The sequence below is a fragment of the Sceloporus undulatus genome, chromosome 5 (genome assembly GCF_019175285.1).
Source record: "Sceloporus undulatus isolate JIND9_A2432 ecotype Alabama chromosome 5, SceUnd_v1.1, whole genome shotgun sequence".
NCBI lineage: Eukaryota > Metazoa > Chordata > Lepidosauria > Squamata > Phrynosomatidae > Sceloporus > Sceloporus undulatus.
The window spans coordinates 109,777,830-109,796,256 of NC_056526.1; the positions used below are offsets into that span (position 1 = coordinate 109,777,830).

Below are 18,427 nucleotides of genomic sequence, written 5' to 3' on the forward strand. Positions count from 1 at the left end.
CACTGACCACTGTGGCCTGAAGGTAACATTCATGCGCCGAAACAGTTACCATTCAGCAGTGCCTCAGTATATGTGTTAACTTTTAAGACAGGCGGCTGAAGTTAATGCTCTCAAGCCCCGCAGATTTTTTAAAAAACCAATTCAGTCAACTAGTAAAAACTTTCACTCTTTGATTAAAGCAGCCATGTTATATTCCTGCATGTGGAAGTTAAGCCTACTGGATTCACAGGGTCCTTACTTTTAAGCAAAGAACTGCATGACACTTCTTTTTTTATACCTGTCCACAGATGGCTCACACTGATGGGAGCTGCAGTGAAACAATATTTGTTGGACCACATGGTTCCTGCAATATTTGTAGCCACTACACATACTTACTTTCCATCGAGCTTTCCTGACCTTCTAGCAGGTGAGGCAGAGATATATTCTACCCATATAAAATTACAGGATAGCTAAGGAAATCATTCATAGCATCCTGAGCATCACTGTTACTGCACTGGCAGTTGATGGCTCTCTTGTCACTGGGGTGAGAATACATGCTTTTCTTTAGGAGCTATCCATGGTGCTGACCATATTTGGAACATTGGCTCACCACTTCTGGCAACTCCTTTAAAGTGCAGAGTGGATTCACCACCCTATCAGTATCAAAGCCACCAGACACCACTCTATTGCTGCCAAGTCCTGAATTATAAGGAATGTTATGATATCTCCCTTCAAGCACAGCACTGTCCACTGAATTCCTGGCTCATTTCATAACAGGAAGAGGAAGTTTTTTAGCACCTTGTTAAACAGCGCTTTGATGTTTTCATTTATTTTTATTGGGATTTGTGACTCTGTGACTACCCCTTTTGAATTGGGAATTCATATAAAATACTTTCAGCATACTGACAGCTTACAGAAAAAGCCATCAAAGGTATAAATCACAGCCTTTGCCTGCCAAAGCATAAAATACAACTTTAACCTTTCCCATTCATTGCTCGTATGTCTTTTGCAGACAAAAGTGACAACATATGTACATGAGGGGCATATAACCTTTTCAACTGCAAGGCTGGGGAGTGCTCTACATACACACACAAACATGCATCAATGGTGTGGAAGGCATTCCCAGCTTCTCCTGGGACAGAATGTAACTTGGATGACCTGCTATATATCCAGCTAGCTTGGCAGAGCTGTAAGGAAACCTGTCATGTTCCACGATTGCTCTTTGAACAGTGCTATGAATATGCAATGTTCCTTGTCTGTGGATATTTCACAGCCAAGGTATAGAGCTCCAGGACAGGGAAGATGTTTTTGAGACATTGTCTTTAATAAAATGGAAATACCTCAGAAATATAATAAAGACTGAATTGTTCAAGGTTTTCCTATAAAAGTGTTTGGCGCAGGCATGGTTTCCCACCAATATCTCTTTTATCTGAAGGATTGAGAATTCTTTGCCATTTTGTCAGTTAGCCAATATCTATTTGCAGTTCCCTATTACTCAATCTTCTAGTCACCGATACTTCCAACTTATGAACAACAATATTTCCCAAAAAGGCAGGCTAACATCAACTCTCCACTGAATCATCTCTTAAGCATCAGAATTCATGGAAATTTTAAGATAGGAGGATAAGTATGTAATTTTGTAGGTGTTTAGGCTATCTTATTAAGATAACCAATTTCAAATATGCAATACTCCACTCTGCATGGGAGCATTATATATAACATAGACATTGTCTAGGCATATAAATATAATCACCTTCTTCACCTCAGTCTTTTCTCAAAAGGAAAGGGGTGTTCACTCTGAAAAAAATAGAGCAGAGGGTGCAGTAGGGGAAATGCAAAATAAATGAATTATTTCCAGGAACTACATCCAAGGATATTAAAAGAACTGTTCAAAAAGGGAAGACCCAAACAATTACCTTCCTGTTAGCCTGACATCAGTACCATGAGAGATTCTAGAGCATATCATTAAACAGACTCTGTACGCATTTAGAAAGAAATGGCATAATCACAAAAAGTCAACAGGGAACAGGATCAAAATTCAAAAAATTATTTTAATAGATTAGAAAGCTGGGCCAAAACTAACAAAATGAAATTTTACAGGGAGAAATTAAACTTGCTGAATGATCAGACAAACTTTGAACATAATTCTTCTCTATAAAATCAACTATCAGAACCCTACAGTTGCATATTTTCTTGACTAGTATACATATCCAGTTTCATAATTTGCTTCCAATAACACACTTCAATACCTTAAATTTGCAGTGTGTGTGTGTGTGTGTGTGTGTAAAATAATATCTGCCTTATATCAAGAGATGTAATGATTTAAGATCCCACCTTCTCTGCTAAGAAATTGCCCTTCTCCTCACAAATCTCCACCTCCCCTACAAGAAGCAAACATTTTCCTTTTTGTCAAGGTTTCTGCAATTTCTGCTGGAATGTCACTGTGAAATACTACTGTCTTTTCGCTCTGTGAAGCAATGTATGCACACACATGAAAACACACAGACGGCAAGCACAAAAGGATTGGCTGTTTGCTTAAAATGATAACAAACAGCTCATCCAGTGCTTCTGATCTGTAAAAATTGATGTAACAAGACCACGGTTATCATAATTTAGCAATGCAATTTGCTCATTTCATTCAGTCTGTGCAAATATCATTTTCAGAAATACAAAAATATTCTGGAGACTAAAAAAATATCTTGCCCGTCTTGTCTGGCCTTTGCTTTAAGTGTTGCCTTCTTTTTACCAGTGGTCTTTAATCTTCTATCAGTGGAAAGATCCATACCAAATGGACCTAAACGTTTATTGAAACATTAGTGTTACGGAAAAGTATAGGTTACGTATTTGGTCTAGACTAATTACTGCTTATGTAAATTTACTAGAAACTGAACTTTTTAGTTTATTGATGTTGCGCACACACAAATGTTACTTATTCCTGACTCTGTTGGTAATTATCAAAGCCGCCATGGCACAAACCTTATGAAGTGCTTTTCAACTGCCAGGCCACTGTGCTCACTAATCAAAGGATGAGGAACAAGTAGCATACATTCATCATGTGTGAACTAACTCCAATTGTGATTCACATGTGATGAAGTTGAGGGGGTTAGACAAAGAAGTACATTGTGAATGGTGCTATCAAACTTTTAGTGGTGTCAAGGGAGTTTATCTCACTGCCCTTTCCCATCCTTTCCTCCCAAGCTAGGTATGGAATGAAAACTTTTAAATATGGATTTTATCCCCTGCCTCCATGCCCAGGCAAGAGGCACCCTGTAACCAATCCAGACTTCACCTGCACCTTGCAAAGAAATGAAAAAGTGCCAGAGAGGTCTGGATTGGGTACGGGAAGCCTCCTTCCTGGGCATGGAGGTTTACGATAAAATCTGCATGTTGGATTTTTCATCCCAGCTCAGGAGGAAAGGATGGGAAAAGGCAGTGTGATAAACTCCAAGGATTATATAATAATAATAACTTTATTACAGCCAATTGGCCAGCACGGCCAAGGATTATATAAATGAACAGGTTATATTATATGTCACAAAGCCTATGATCCTTGTGATCTTCAAAGCATGTGCACAGTTTAGGGTTATGAAGGGAGGCTATCCCACTGGAAACAAAGAGCAGATTATAGGTTGAACAATGTGTGTGTGCATGTGCGCTTGTGTGCCTTCAAGTCATTTCGGATTTATGGCAACCCTAAGGCAAATCTATCACAAGGTTTTCTTGGCAAGATTTGTTCAAAGGAGGTTTGTCATTGCCTTCCCTTGAGACTGAGAGCATGTGACTTGCCCAAGGTCACCCAATGGGTTTCATGGCCAAGCAGGGAATCGAATCTTGGTCTCCAGAGTCACTGTCCAACATTCAAACCACTGTAACACATGTGACCTACAAATAGGTGCTAATTTGAGGAACCATTTCTTCAGTCTGTATGAAATTTGGTCTCATGACAAGTTGGAAACCTGGGGGGGGGGGACGTTACAGGTTACAGAATAGTAGTCAAGTCCCCCACTGAAATCAACAATAACACGTGAAAACACAGAAATGAATAGAGAAAATGAAAATAATTTGCTCTTTCTAGTAAACAGAAAATGCAACAAGTGAAAATGTTAGAAATGAAAAGAAATGAAGGAATGGAATTATTATTAATTTTTTGTACACTTCTATAAATCTGGCCTTTATATAATGCATACCAGAATAAATAGGCTCTTTTGGGACATTCTCTCATCAAACAGGTCTTCAGACAATCAATGGCAAGTTTGTGGTTTCCATGTCAGTGGGGTGGATAATCTGCCCCAGATTTTAGTCCTATTTTAAAGGACTAAATTCAAACACTGAACTCTGTCCCACAAGCAGTTTGGCACCTTGCATAGCTTCATTAAAGTCTGGACCAAAATCTGGAATTCATTCACTGCTCCATTTGACATGTAAGCCACAGCAGATAATAAAGGCATTTTAAAACTTCAGGAAGAGAATTCCTCCCACACATGTAAAAACAATTCTCCCTAGCCATCTTGCTAAAGTGCTGGTTTTCTACATGCAGCAATTTATTTTCCATGTGGGAGCATTCAAGATGCATTCCCTTGCCTGCAGTGTCAAAAGCTACAGGCTAGGAATATTACCATCCAAGGAGCACTTTATCTTGAAAGACTGTAAACCCACAGTTTTAAAAATACTGACAATAAGTAGCATTGTTTGCTCTTTAAGGCCACATTGAACATTTAACATGTAGTAATACCTTTCCCTGCAGATACTAGGTCTGCCATACTGGACTTTTACCTGACCTACCTTTTGCTATGTTTGCTTTCTTTCATGTGTTCTTATTTAACAGCTGTGCCATGATATTGGGCAGAACAAGCTGATTAACTGAAATAGAAACATTCTGGATTGTGCAGTCTTCGCATTACGAGTGTGTCCTATTTTTAAATATTCCTCCATGTAAAATAATTCCCTGTGGTAAAGCATCTGGGAAAGAAATCATCCCCTCCTTCTAGTGTACTTCAGATGGGAAAAGGTTGTTTTAAAAATAAAAATCAGTCACACAACCTGGTCTATGTATCCAGAGATAGCCATGTTGGCCATATAGAAAAGTACAATAACATCCAAAATTCATAGAACAATGATACCTTTCATCAGCCAACTCAAATATACAATTTTGAAGGTCCACTGGCTTCTTCATCAGGCAAAGGTATTAAAAATCCTACAAGAGGGGGGAAATGACGATATTAGTCACAGGTCTGCATTTTGTCAAGACATTGTTGCTGTTGTTCTTAGTTAAGGTGGCATGGAAAGGTATCCATGCAGGCGGGCATCTCCTCCTTCTGGCTATGTGGATATTAGGAAGTCCAGGAAATAAATTTTAAATTCCATTAGCAACACAAAAATATAGAGACTAGTCTGCATTTTAATTCTCAACGGCTAGGAGGAATAGTTTCATTCCTTACATTTCATTTAGTACTGGCGCTGGGCAACGAAATGAGGCCATTTTGAGGACACTTTGAGGTGTGATAAAATGCATTTTTTCTCAGACTCGAGCGGCCCCTTCCCATGCCCATAACAGGGGGAAATGGGTGGGATAAGGTTCTGGGAGACCAGAGTTCAGATCTTGGTTCTGAGTCATTATCTCAGCCTTAGGCAATGACAAACATCCTCTAAAGAAATCTTGCCAATGATACACTCACCATAAGTTGACGTTAACCTGAAAGCACATAAAACAAAATAAATGTCCAGCTTATGTCTGCATATGCCTCTTTTCTTTTCTCTTTTCTTCTTTTCTTTTCTTTTCTTTTCTTTTGTCATGGAGGCCAGGATTATCTATAGTTATTTGTGGTTATTGGTTGTTTGGTTATTGTCAAACACACTATATCCTGACAGCACAGAGATACACTGTGTTCTGGGAGACATTTTTCTGCACTGCAATACACTGGCATTTTCCCTACAACTGCCGAATACCCCCAATACAAACAGTACATTTGTTGCTAACTGCCCTCAAGTTGACCTCGACTCATGGTGACCCTATGGATGAGATATCTCCAAGACCCTCTGTCCTGCACTGCTCTGCTTATTTCCTACAACCTCATAAAACTTGTGACCTTCTTAACAGAGTCCATCCATTTGGCATGTGGCCTTCTTCTCTTCCTACTTCCCTCTATCTTTCCCAGCATTATTGTCTTTTCCAATGAGTCTTTCCTTCTCATGATGTGTCTGAAGTACGACAACCTCAGTTTGGTCATCTTGGCTTCCAGAGAGTTTTCTGGCGTGATCTGTTCTAGGACTCATTTGTTTGTCTTTTTGGCTGTTCATGGGATCGTCAACACTCTTCTCCAGCACCACATCTCAAATGAATGTATTGTCTTCCTATCATCTCTCTTAACTGTCCAGTTCTCACATCCATACATGGTAATAGGAAATATGCTTGTATGGTTTTCTTTTTCTTTTTTCTTTCTTTCATTTTCTTTTTTGTCCTAGTGCTTGAGTTAAATTATATTTCAGGAATTTCATCACTTAGCCTACTGCTTTATCCTGCAAGGGAAGTCCCTTTCCTCAGCAGTTTCTCAAGTGATCTGGATGTCTTGCATAGAGTTTCCCATCTACTGCTGCTGCACTTCTATCATTTTACTTCAGGCTTTTATACTTCAAAGTCTGTCAAATCAGTAATAATTAGATCCTAGGAGAGCAAGTCATGCTGCAAATGGACAGAAATGGCTCCAGATCAACTGCAAAATCAATTTCCAGCAGTGATGAGGCTATCCCAGCAGCAAGGCAAGGAAAGTTCCTGCTGAAAACAGGAAACCTCCTTTCCTAGGTTTGAAAGTGAGCACTTAGTCAAGAGTATATGGAAACATCTAGGTTTATGAGATTGTGGGAAGAATTATTTGAACAATACACAGTGTTTTCATGTTTCTTTTTTTAAAAAAAATATAGTGCAAAATAAATATTTGGAAATGAGCAATTTGTATAAATCATTCCAGCTATGGAGTGTTGTTGCATAAGCCCAGTACATGGATTTCACACCCTATTCCCATTTTCCCATTCTCACCCCCTTTCCCATTTCACTCCCCTTCTTCATTCTATCTAGAAGCAACCAAAGACACATTTTCTAACCCAATTTAACTGCCATGGCTCAGTGCTTCAGGGTCATGGGAACTGTAGTTTGTTGTGGCACAAGAGCTCTCTGTCAGAGAAGGCTAAAGGTCTCACAAAACTACAATTCCCAGAATTCCATAGCATGGACCTATGGAAGTTAAGGTGATGTCAACCTGAATTATTTCTGCTGTGTTGAAGCAGCCCAGAATGACTATTGTTGTTATCATTTATTTATTTATTTATTTATTTCGTGTCATCAGTGCATGACACTTCACAAAATAAAACAATAAAAGTGACAGACAGCCCTGCCAAAAGCATGTAATCTATTTTTAAATGAACTTTTTCACCCCAGTTTACAGCCCTCCCTTACTTTCCTACAGTTTCTTCCAGGTTTTTACCCAAGACAAACTATTCAGGAAAACAAACAGGAATAGCTTCACAATGCCTTTTAAATCTGAATGGTAGAAGCCCTCTGTCTGGAAGCAACCAAAGGCATATCTACTACAGAGTAACTCCCACTGAAATCAATGAGCACAAAGCTAAAGATCACACTCACAATTACAAAGATTCTGTTCATTTCAGTATAGGAGTTTAGTACGGCACTGGACTGTAATCCTTTTTTTCACATTATTTAGAGTTGCAGCACAGTCCAAATTTAACACTTTTAATTCCCACAAATTTCTCAGAATTTAAATATAACAGTTATATTTTAAGCAGTGTTTGGTTGTAAATATGGAATTGCTAGCTCTCTATTTGCATCAACATAGAAAGTGCTAGGAAAAAAGACTGAGCAAGACATAGGATTTTTTAATCACAGATGGCCCTGCTATTAGGCAGAGTGAAACATCTGTTGGATCTAAGGAGAGGTGCTTTTAAGGTTCCGTGGTCTAATCTGCACTGCAGAAATCATCCAGGTTGGCACCACTTCAACTGCCATGGCTCCATCATGCTATAGCAGTCTAGGATTTGTAGTTTTGTGAGCCTTCTCTGTCAGAGCACCATGGTGCCACAACAAATTACAAATCCCAGGATTCCTTAGAATTAAGCCATGGCTGTTAAAGTGGTATCAAACTGATTTTTTTTCTGCAGTGCAGATCTGACTTCTCACTTATGTGCCAGGCTATTCTGGTAGCCTGGCACATGACTTTAAGTATTATGATCCTTGAGCAGGAGCTGTTCTGTCTCAGGCAGCAAAATGCTTAACCTGCTTCTTTCCAGACTCCAGCCAGTTTTTGCTAGCGATAACAGACCTGTCTCTCCCATTGATGCTTCTTCCCTGTAAATCCAACCCTCTCGTTGCCTCTAACAAAGTTTCAAGAATCTTTACACTGTATGGCAAGCAAGCACAAAAGGGATGGACTGTTAAACTCTTAGGCATTAGTGTTCACACCAAACTATCGTATAGCCTAGGGGAAAACTGTTTAGGCAGTAGACATATTGGCTGGAGGATTCTAGGAACTGTAGACACAAATGTAGATTTTTCAGACTCTGAATTAGGTGAAGAGGACAGAAAGGGACAGAGCCTTGCCATTCCCAGTAATCTCAGGGAAGAGCACACTGCTATAGCCTCTCCATGCTTATCTGTTCTTCTTCTCTAATAACTTTTGCTCTGATGTTGCTTGGCTGCACATGTCTCAGTTTTGGTCTGTGAAATGATGGAGGGTACACAGTACTCATCTGTTTTTGTGATGAGCCCTTGAAATGTATATCCATACCCAGCTGTCTGGATCTCACATCTCATACAGATGTGCCCAAGCTGGTGCCTTCCAAGCATTCATAAACTACAACTCCAATCATCCTGGCCAACATGACCAACAAACATACTGCCTGAGCTTTATAGGCAAAACACATCTGTAGGGTGCCAGCTTGTAGAAGGCTGCCTTAGAAATTGGAGTTCTCATTCATCCTGGTGGTTGTTTACTTGAAGTGTGGTTAAACAATCAAACAAATGCATTGGATCAGCAAAATAGATTGCCTGTAAAGAGGAGTAAAGATGATGTAGTGATGTTGTTTGCAGCTGAGATATCATTTACCATTCATGAAGACAAGGCTCTGACTGCTTAGATGAGTTGCATTTGAGGCTGTTCATCAACATTTCTATGTTTTAAGCATCTGAGTTCTTGACAGGGGTTTCTGCCAATTTAAAACCTGCAGATCATTCTCCAAGGTTTCCTCATTGCGTGGGCATGGGATACAGGTGTTGAGGAGAAAGCTACAGAAGCAAACAACCTTGTTTCTCCTCCTTTTGGTGTTAAATTTTAATTTTCTCTCCTTTAAATTTCTTAGCACTCTCTTTTAAATAATGCTAAGTGTTTCTAAATTATACATAGGCCTGCAAGCTTCATCATTATAAATTCTGCTTTAAGGAGAAAAGGTAAGTACAGCCATAAATTATTGAAGTGCTCTATATAAATATTACCATACTTGATTTACTTTGAGGGCTAAGACTCCAAATGTACAATTTAAAGAAACAGGATCAAGGACAAAACTGAAAAACCAAAACATGACCTGGAATTATGATCACATCAACAAGGAGAAACTTTCCATTATATTTGCTCTAGTTCAATGTATTCAAGGGGCATGGTGATGCTGTGTGAGTCTATGGGGTGGCTATCAGGGCAGCTATATGCTGAGGAAATGACATCACTGTCTACCTTATAGGAAGAGAATGAGTAACATTGAAAATTAACATATGAGAAAATACAATCTGGATCAGCTCCAATGTTCAACTAATGTAATAGCCTGTTTCCAACAGTTAGCCAGATACTCCAAGAAAATTACAGATGAATCCAGAGCTTGGAAAAGGCTACTACAGTCAGACCTCAGTTTTCACGGGGAATCCATTCTGGAACACACACCCCTGGTGAAAATGGAGACTCACAGATATTCAAGCCCCATAGGCTTAAATGGGGTGCATGTCCGCAAGCGCGCATGAGGCATGCGCCATGGGAGGGGGTTCCCCATTGAAAATAACAGAGGTCGCCCCTCCATGAATATTCAAGACCGCGGATCTCAAGTCCGCGAGAAAGGAGGGGCAACCGTAGTTACATTGGTTGGAAGATTTGGGGGAATTGTAGTCCTAGACAAGTAACTTTCCCAACCTTTTAACAAGACACGAAGGCAATCATTCCCATTCTTTGTCGCCATCACCTGATATTCAGAAGTATATTGTATCTGTAGACCCACGTTGCTACTGTGCCTTATTGACATTGATATTCACTTATCTTGCATGGAATTGACCTATATTGCATGGAATTTTGTAAGCTTTTCTCATTCTCAAAGATAGCTGGTAGCTATCACCATATCCCATGGCCAGGGATTCCCAAGACATTTGTTGCCTGAAGCAGAGCAGTAAATGGTGCACCTCACCTCTGAAAGAAAACTAAGTACCCATACCTCTCGAAGTTACTTTGGCACCTGTGGCAAAATCCCACAGCCACCTTTCTCCTTCCAAATCAGCAAAAATTCAGCAACAGTTAAATGAAATAACTAATAATCCAATGACCAGGGCTAGCCCAAGATATTTGCTGCCTGAAGTGAAGCAGCTGGACTGCAGCTGCTCCTAACAAGGAATTCACCTTAAATGATATGTGGTATGAACCAATATTTTCTCCTTCCTGTTCTGAATCTGTTACTGATCAACTTTATGAAACAACTCCAACTTTGAGTATTATCAGAAACAGAGATTTTAAAAGATCATTCTATTTTTCCATATTATTAGGAATTGTATAGATGTCCCTGCATCATCATATTTTTTAAAAAACTCAAAAGGTCCCAATGCAGTGCTCAGAGGTGAGCTGGGCAAAAGATATTTAGACCATTAGCCTTTTAAGAAAATTCCTTTGGCTACTAATTTAGAATGCTCTGGGAGCAACATGATCTGAATCAGACTAAGGAAAAGATCAGAAGCTTGATTCATTTCCATCTTGGCTAGTAAAATCCAGAAGAGAAGTAGGCAACATTTTTCCTCTCTGTACCTGCCCAGAGGCATTGTTGTTAACCACCCTCAAGTCAACCCTGATTCATGGTGATCCTGTGGATGAGACATCTGCACCAACACATTTCAGGATTCCCAAAGTGAAGTGACATCACTTCCAATCACCATTTAGGGCAGTCTTTTTTCTTGTCTTGTCTTTTTTTTTTTCCAGTTCTTTGGAAGGCATGTTTTGGGAAGGTTTGGGGGGCTTTGGGGGGCAGGGGAGCATATCTGCTGCAATTTTAGGGGAGGTGGATTATTTTGGCCACATCAGGAGCAAAAGTTACCCCAAAATTGGCGTGAATTTTTAAAAAGTGGCAGGGGAATCTTGGGTTTTGGGAGTGCCTCTGAGGTCCCAAGGACAGCATGTGATGTCTGCAGGCCACACTTTGTCGAGTCCTGAATGAATTCTGTCAGGGTAAAGTGCCTAGTGCTTCCAAAGAGGGTCTCCCTGAGCACAGAGATATGTAAGAACTAGCACCCTATTGCTAATAGGGTGCTTAAGTACAAGATGGCAACTTCAGACCTATTTCCATGTGATTTCAGGTTAAAGCATAGTTCTGAAACAAGCTGATCAAAACCTACTCTAGCAGAAAAACGGAGGTTCTTCCATTTGATCTTCCTGGAGTTCTTAGTAGCTTTAATTGCAATTGGACTTGGTACTGTATTGAACTAGTTCTGCATGATAGGAGTAGGATGCATATTTTAATGGGGTCCTTCTCCTGTCTATAAGACTTATTCCAAAGAGAAACATGGCTATTAAGCTGTGGGGTGCCACAGGGCTCCATCTTGTCTCCTATGCTGTTTAATATTTATATAAGAAGCTGCTGAGTAAAGCCATTAAGAGTTTGGGGTGAGTGCCATCAGTGTGCTGTTTGAAGGAACAAGTGCACAGCTTTGCTTAATGACACTATCTTGGGAAGCCCAGGTGGACTCCATAGTTTGGAAATGCTTCAGTCTTTCCTTTACAGGTACAAGCAGGATACTGGATATAACTTCGAGTTAGACTACTACAATGTACTTTATGTGGGGCTGCCCTGAACATCACAAGGAAGCTACAGCTAGTGCAACACACAGCAGACACAATATCTAGTAGAAACTACAGAGATTGTTGCACCCAGAAATCCTGCTGGTATAGATGTGGAATTGAAAAGTCAAAGCCAGGTGTTATCTCATGCAGCCGCAACCAGGCGAGTGCAACCCATCTGCAGCCCAGACCACAGCAGCTTTTCAAGAATGGCAAGCTCCTGTTTTTGAAAGCCACTGGATAAATGCGGCTGGGGTCTTGGCTGCATATGGGTTGAACTCATCCACCACAGCTTCATGAGATAACACATGGTTTTAATTTTTAAGTTCCATGTCTATCCCTCCAGGATGTGACAATCTCCTACATGATATTGGTTTTAAAGGAATTGCACTGGCTGACACCAATAAACTTCAACAGTATACCAATTCAGTGTATAGGTAATAGCATTTGGAGACCTAAGTTGCCTAGGATCTCAGTATTTGAAGGAACACCTCTCCAAATATACATATGTCTAAGGACTGAGGTCTGTTGTAAGAGCCCTCCTCTGTGTCCCACAGAGCCATACTATGTGTGTGTAGATAATAATGGGTCTACTCTACTATGGCACTCCAGTTATGGATTGCCCTCCCCTTTGAGGTCCAGTTGACACCAGGACTGGTTTCATTTTGGCACCAAATTACAAGACATCTTTTTATCAAATGCTTTGCGGATCTAATGGTTTCCTCAAACATGTACAGATCATATTTTTACACTATTTTAATTTGTTTTTAATATGCTTTCTTTGCAAATTTTTTGCATTTTTTTAATTGATTTCATCTGTACACCAACTGATGTGTGGTGATATAGGGCAGGATATAAATATTTTAATAAATAAAATCAAATAAAATGTGTGTAAATCTGGATCCATCCCCAACTCACTAAGTTTTGAATGAGGGAAAAGACATACTGTGTTTATTTCAGTCTTTTTCTTATCTTTTTCATCTCTTTAGGTACTTGACTAACAGGGCTGGACAGCTTTTTCTTCTCTTGTTGGTGGGATGGCACTTCCCACTGTGAGATGGTGGGCTAGAAGGAATGAAGGCCTCTAGCAGATGTTCCTACAAATGTTCCTTCAAGCTGCCAAAAGAGGACCAGTGAAGATGTTTGCAAAGCTCCAGGTGCTTGTGCTGGCTTTGTTTTCCAAAGGAGTCTTCCTTACTCTTGGTGACCATAACTTTATAAGGAAAGAAGTTAAATTTGAAGGAGACCTGGTTTTTGGTGGTCTGTTCCCAATTAAGGAAAAGGGCAGTGGCACAGATGAATGTGGAAGGATCAATGAAGACCGAGGCATTCAGCGTCTGGAGGCAATGTTGTTTGCAATTGATGAGATCAACAAAGACAGCTACTTGCTCCCAGGAATTAAACTTGGAGTACACATTTTGGATACTTGCTCACGGGACACATATGCATTAGAGCAGTCACTGGAGTTTGTCAAGGCTTCTTTGACTAAAGTAGATGAAGCAGAGTACATGTGTCCTGATGGGTCATATGCAATTCAAGAAAACATCCCATTACTCATCGTAGGTGTTATTGGAGGTTCTTATAGCAGTGTCTCCATACAGGTGAGAAATTTTAGTTCTTAAAAAACCAAAATGCTACCAGAAATCTATTTACGAAATATGACAAACAAAATCTCTGACAAGCAATGTAAAACAATACTATATTTAATAACAACTGCCAGGACACTTATAGCACAAAAAAAGAAAACAAAGGAAATACCACAAATAGATGAATGGTTATTAAAGTCTCTAGATAACATAGAACTAGATAGAATTACGAGTATGATAGAAAATAGATCACTAAGATCATTCAATGCAGACTGGGAAATTCTATTAAAGTTTGGTAAAAAAAAAAAAGATGGACATGACTCCCCAGGTACAGTTCAAATTAGTATAAAGCTTTTGGATAAGTTGAAGTGGGAAAATATATATACAATATGTGTATGAGTGTATATGTATGTTTGTGTGTGTGTACACATAGAGAGAGATATATACAGTAAAAGGGGACTCTGTATGCTGTTATTAACACTTGACTAACCAAGTAGATTGAGAGGAAATTACAATGGAAAGATAAAGGATTTTGATAAACTTTAATTTGCTATCAATTATAAAAATGAAACAACAAAACAAAATGTAATAATTTACATTCTTGAAATATGATTTTTTCCTCTTTTATCTGTATTTAGTATTGTATTTGAACTTCATAAACTTTAATTTAAAAAAAAAAGACATTGGCCCTTGTAGGAGAAGAAGGCACATGAACTTGTGAGGCCCTCATAGAAGAACCACAAGAAAGCATATCCACCTGTAGTTTAAACCAAAAAGTGATGATGAGTATGCGTCCCCGGTTGTGTGTGTGTGGAAACAACCAAAAAAGAAGAAGAGTGAGTGAGAATAGTCAGTGTTAACCAAGAGGGAAGAAGAAGGGTAAATTATGCTTCATATTCCTCACTTGTCCTTTAGATGGACTGAGAGCACTCTCAGCTAAGAACCCAATTCCATTGGATTAATATAGGCCACCTTCAGTCACAATGAGTTTGAGAAATGAAGGCTGCCTATAGAATACCAGAACTGAATTGTGGCATAGCTCACTAGTGGAACTAATAAACAGCTTAGAAACTATGTAATTGCAGTAAGGAATGAAAAATTGAGGTCAAGGATTTAATTTACCTTCTCCCATAATAGGAATTTTATGAGCAATGCACCATCTAGTAGGTTGTCCACTCTTAAATTCGTAGACTTTCCTTCAAGACTGGAAATCTGAGATGTACTAATAATGCATTTTGTCCCTGTTGCCTGCGTTTACAAGTGTCTTACTTAGTGCTTACTTAGCCTGGGAAGGGGAGCAGAAGAGAGATCTGAATCAATGAATTCCCAGTTCTCAAAGTCTTTTGGGCACTGTTCTACAATATTGCTCTCATTTACACAGTTCTCTGAAAAGTGAGCTATCAATAGATTACGCATCTTAAATGTACTCTTCCAAATTAAGACTGATGCTTACCATATGTGCAAAATATCATTAATGGCATTGATTCAAGGGAGGGGAGCTGTGCCAATCTGTTGCAACTGTAACAACAGCAAAGGTTCTTGGATAACCTTAAGGACTATCTTTGACACAATTTCTGTGAAGTCCACTTCTCTTGGGAAATGTGAGAAGTACTAGTGGATCTCTAAGCAGAACAATTGATTGGAAGGCAGGAGAACAATGATCAGTTTAGTAGATAAATAAAATAATCCTTGTCTTCTTTGTAAGATATATAAAAATAGCTTAACTCACAAATACTTGAGGATAGGGTCAATATAGGTCCACTTTCTTAAAGGAAATTGTAAAAAAGTAAAGTTGCTACATGGAAAGCATGGAGCATCTCATATGGAGGAGCGAGAGAAAGAAAAAATGTGAAGGGAGAACTGAAGCTCAGAGAAGAAAGGAAACCTCCATGATGCAGGGAGAGAGTATGTATGGATAAATAGGCAACAGGAATTTATCCTAGATAATATGCTGTGCCTAATCTCCTATAGACTAACATGCATATAGTATATAAAAGGTGCCAAGCACCAATACCTTTATCAGATGCAACTGAATTAGTGACACTGGAAACACAACTGAAAGTAAATTCGAAACTAGATGCACAACAAAAAACAAAAAATATCAGCCAGAATCCTCTAACAATTTCAAATACATAATCTACAGTTAAGCACTTGCACTACTGTATTATGTATTTATTCACAATCCCTACATACCTACTAATTCAGGGGCAATATAGGGACTGTGAAAATCCCCAGGCCCCAGTTGCCAAACAACAACTGCTGCGATTGACAGGGGTCTGTTCACTTGCCAATTGTGAAGCAGCTGATTTCGGTTCTTACTCCATCACACACAAGTAAATTCCACCCCCAGGGAAAATTGTGAAAGAAATCACTCATGCAAGGGATGAAAATGGCAGTCAGCTTCTTCCTGGGTGATAGGGGAGCAGACCCACTCCCAATTGTTTGTAGTGTCTCCCTCCCAATAAGTGGAGACAGAGACAGGTCAGTTAGGATTTACTACATAGCACTATAACTACATTGCTTACATATATGTAAAAGTCTCTATTGCTTTCCTTTAAAGCATAAAATATGCTACAAAATATTAAAGCAAGAATCCTGCCAGTTCAAACAGCATTCTCTTTACTGTGACTGCTGTATTGTAGTTATGCCAAACAGATGAAATAGTTCCACCTTCATTATTATGCAACTAATCATTAGTGTGGGAATTTGATGGCTAAGTAGTTAAGACACCAACTCTGATGATCAGAAGATCAGAAGGTTGGCAGCTGAAGGCCCGAGTGCTGCATGATAGGGTGAGCTCCTGTCACTAGTCCCGGCTTCTGCCAACCTAACAGTTCAAAAGCATGCAATATTGTGGTTAATATAATTAACTGAGGCAAACAGTGTCTTCTAATTTTTCCCCTGACTCTTATTTATGTACTAGCTGTAATCACATTTTGCTTACAGTATTTATATTTACAAATCCCAGTGGATAATGCCTTGATGATCGTTAGGTTAGATTCCTATATGGGATGCAATGGTTTAGTGGTTAAGACACCAATTCTGATGATCAGGAGATCGGAAGGTTGGCAGTTTGAGACCTGAGTGCTGCATGATGGGGTGAGCTCCTGTCACTAGTTTCAGCTTCTGCCAACCTAGCAGTTCAAAAGCATGCAAATGCAAGTAGATAAATAGATACAATTTTGGTGGAAAGGTAACAGCATTCAGGGCAGTCATGCAGGTCACATAACCACCAGAGCAGTCCTCGGACAACGCTAGCTTTTTGCCTTAGAAACAAAGATAACAAATCTAGGTTCACCTGGTCCAGTCCATTACTGACACTAGACACTGGTTTAGAACCTTAAAAGCTTCATCAGATTTAGGAGAAATCCAGAAATATTTGGGTGTCATCAGCATATTGGTAGCACCACTCCTCAAATCTCTGGATGGCCTTTTCCAGTAAGGGACACCAAAAGCCAGTGGACAGGGGATCAGGCATGAACCTATCCTTCCATAAGGACCCAAATCACTGTAGTAAAGTGCCTCCAGGTCCTATCTCAAAGACAATTCAGGGAGCTGTAATCCAAAAAAGCAAAAACTTCAAAATTCTAGGTATAGGAGGAAAAACTTATCACATTGAAAGCTTCCAAAGGCTGGGTCAGACCAATAATTTATCAAGCCTGGCATTCTACTGACTACAGTAGCCCTGCACATTATCAATCCAAAAGAGACATTTCCCACTCATTCTAAAATTCTTTAGCTCCAGATACAGGCACTGAAATTTGGATCTTATGCATGCAAAAATATGTACTCTGGTGTTAAATAGTTGATTGTCTCCGCATGTTTTCCTAAACATGCAGATATACTCTGAGGGACCCTGCTTTCACAAATTACTGGAGCCGGCAAAGAAAGTGCACTGTTGATTGTTATCACTGTTGTCTTCAAGATGCCTGTCAAAGGGAATTAAGGGCATAAGTAGCATCGCATCATTCTTCAAATATGGGAAATATGGGAAGTGCATTTGAAACCATCCCAGAGCTTGGCAAAATTAATTTCTTAGACTACGCTTTCTAGAATCCCCCGCCAGGATGGGGAATAGAAGCTTTGACAATCAACAGAGTAATCCCCCTGAAAATTCATAAGAAAATCCACAGTATTAAGACTCACAGCTGATACTCACTGCACACATGATTTCCAGTTTCATTGTAAATATTCTCTGTAAAAGCCAAGATATAATTTGGAGTAAACTGGGTGTTTAAAATTCTGTTTATCTGAGATATACCCCACCTTTCTCCCAAGAATAAGACTCAACATGATTTGTTGAAATTTGCAGCAATACTGTATTTACAATATCCTGTGGCTTCTATCCGGACAGCTGTTAGTATGATCAGTATGGTTATTTCTTCGTGCTTTCAGATGCAAAGTCTTCTTCCCATCTCCCATCCTGAAAGAAAATGAGCAATAAACATTACCTTTCTCTCACAGAGAGAGAGAGAGAGAGAGAGAGAGAGAGAGAGTCAGTGAAGAAATCCACAGAGAAGAATCTAGTCTCTGTGCAATTAAAATCATGGAAATCTAACATGTTCATTGCAGACTTGCAGAGGGGTTATCAACAACAACTTGTTGGAAAATGAGGATTTTTTTTTAAAAAAAATCTTATTATTTATTAGTTGCAAAGTGTATCCTACTTTGAGGGTGGTGTATATGACTCTTATCCTCCTTGTTCATCCCCATAACAACCTCATGAGATAGATCAGGTTGAGATTTGCCAAAGATCCAATGAATTTCATGGTTCAGTGT

The 18,427-nt window shown here is 39.3% G+C and overlaps 1 protein-coding gene across 1 annotated transcript in view; it reads left to right on the plus strand.

Moving 5' to 3' along the window:
* Positions 1 to 341: 341 nt before the first annotated feature.
* GRM3 (glutamate metabotropic receptor 3) overlaps positions 342 to 18,427 on the plus strand; it is a 68,233-nt gene continuing 50,147 nt past the window's right edge. The window contains exons 1-2 of the mRNA XM_042470664.1: positions 342 to 406; positions 13,052 to 13,663. Coding sequence (XP_042326598.1) covers positions 13,154 to 13,663 — 510 coding nt within the window. The 5' untranslated portion in view covers positions 342 to 406; positions 13,052 to 13,153. The remainder of the gene's footprint in view (positions 407 to 13,051; positions 13,664 to 18,427) is intronic.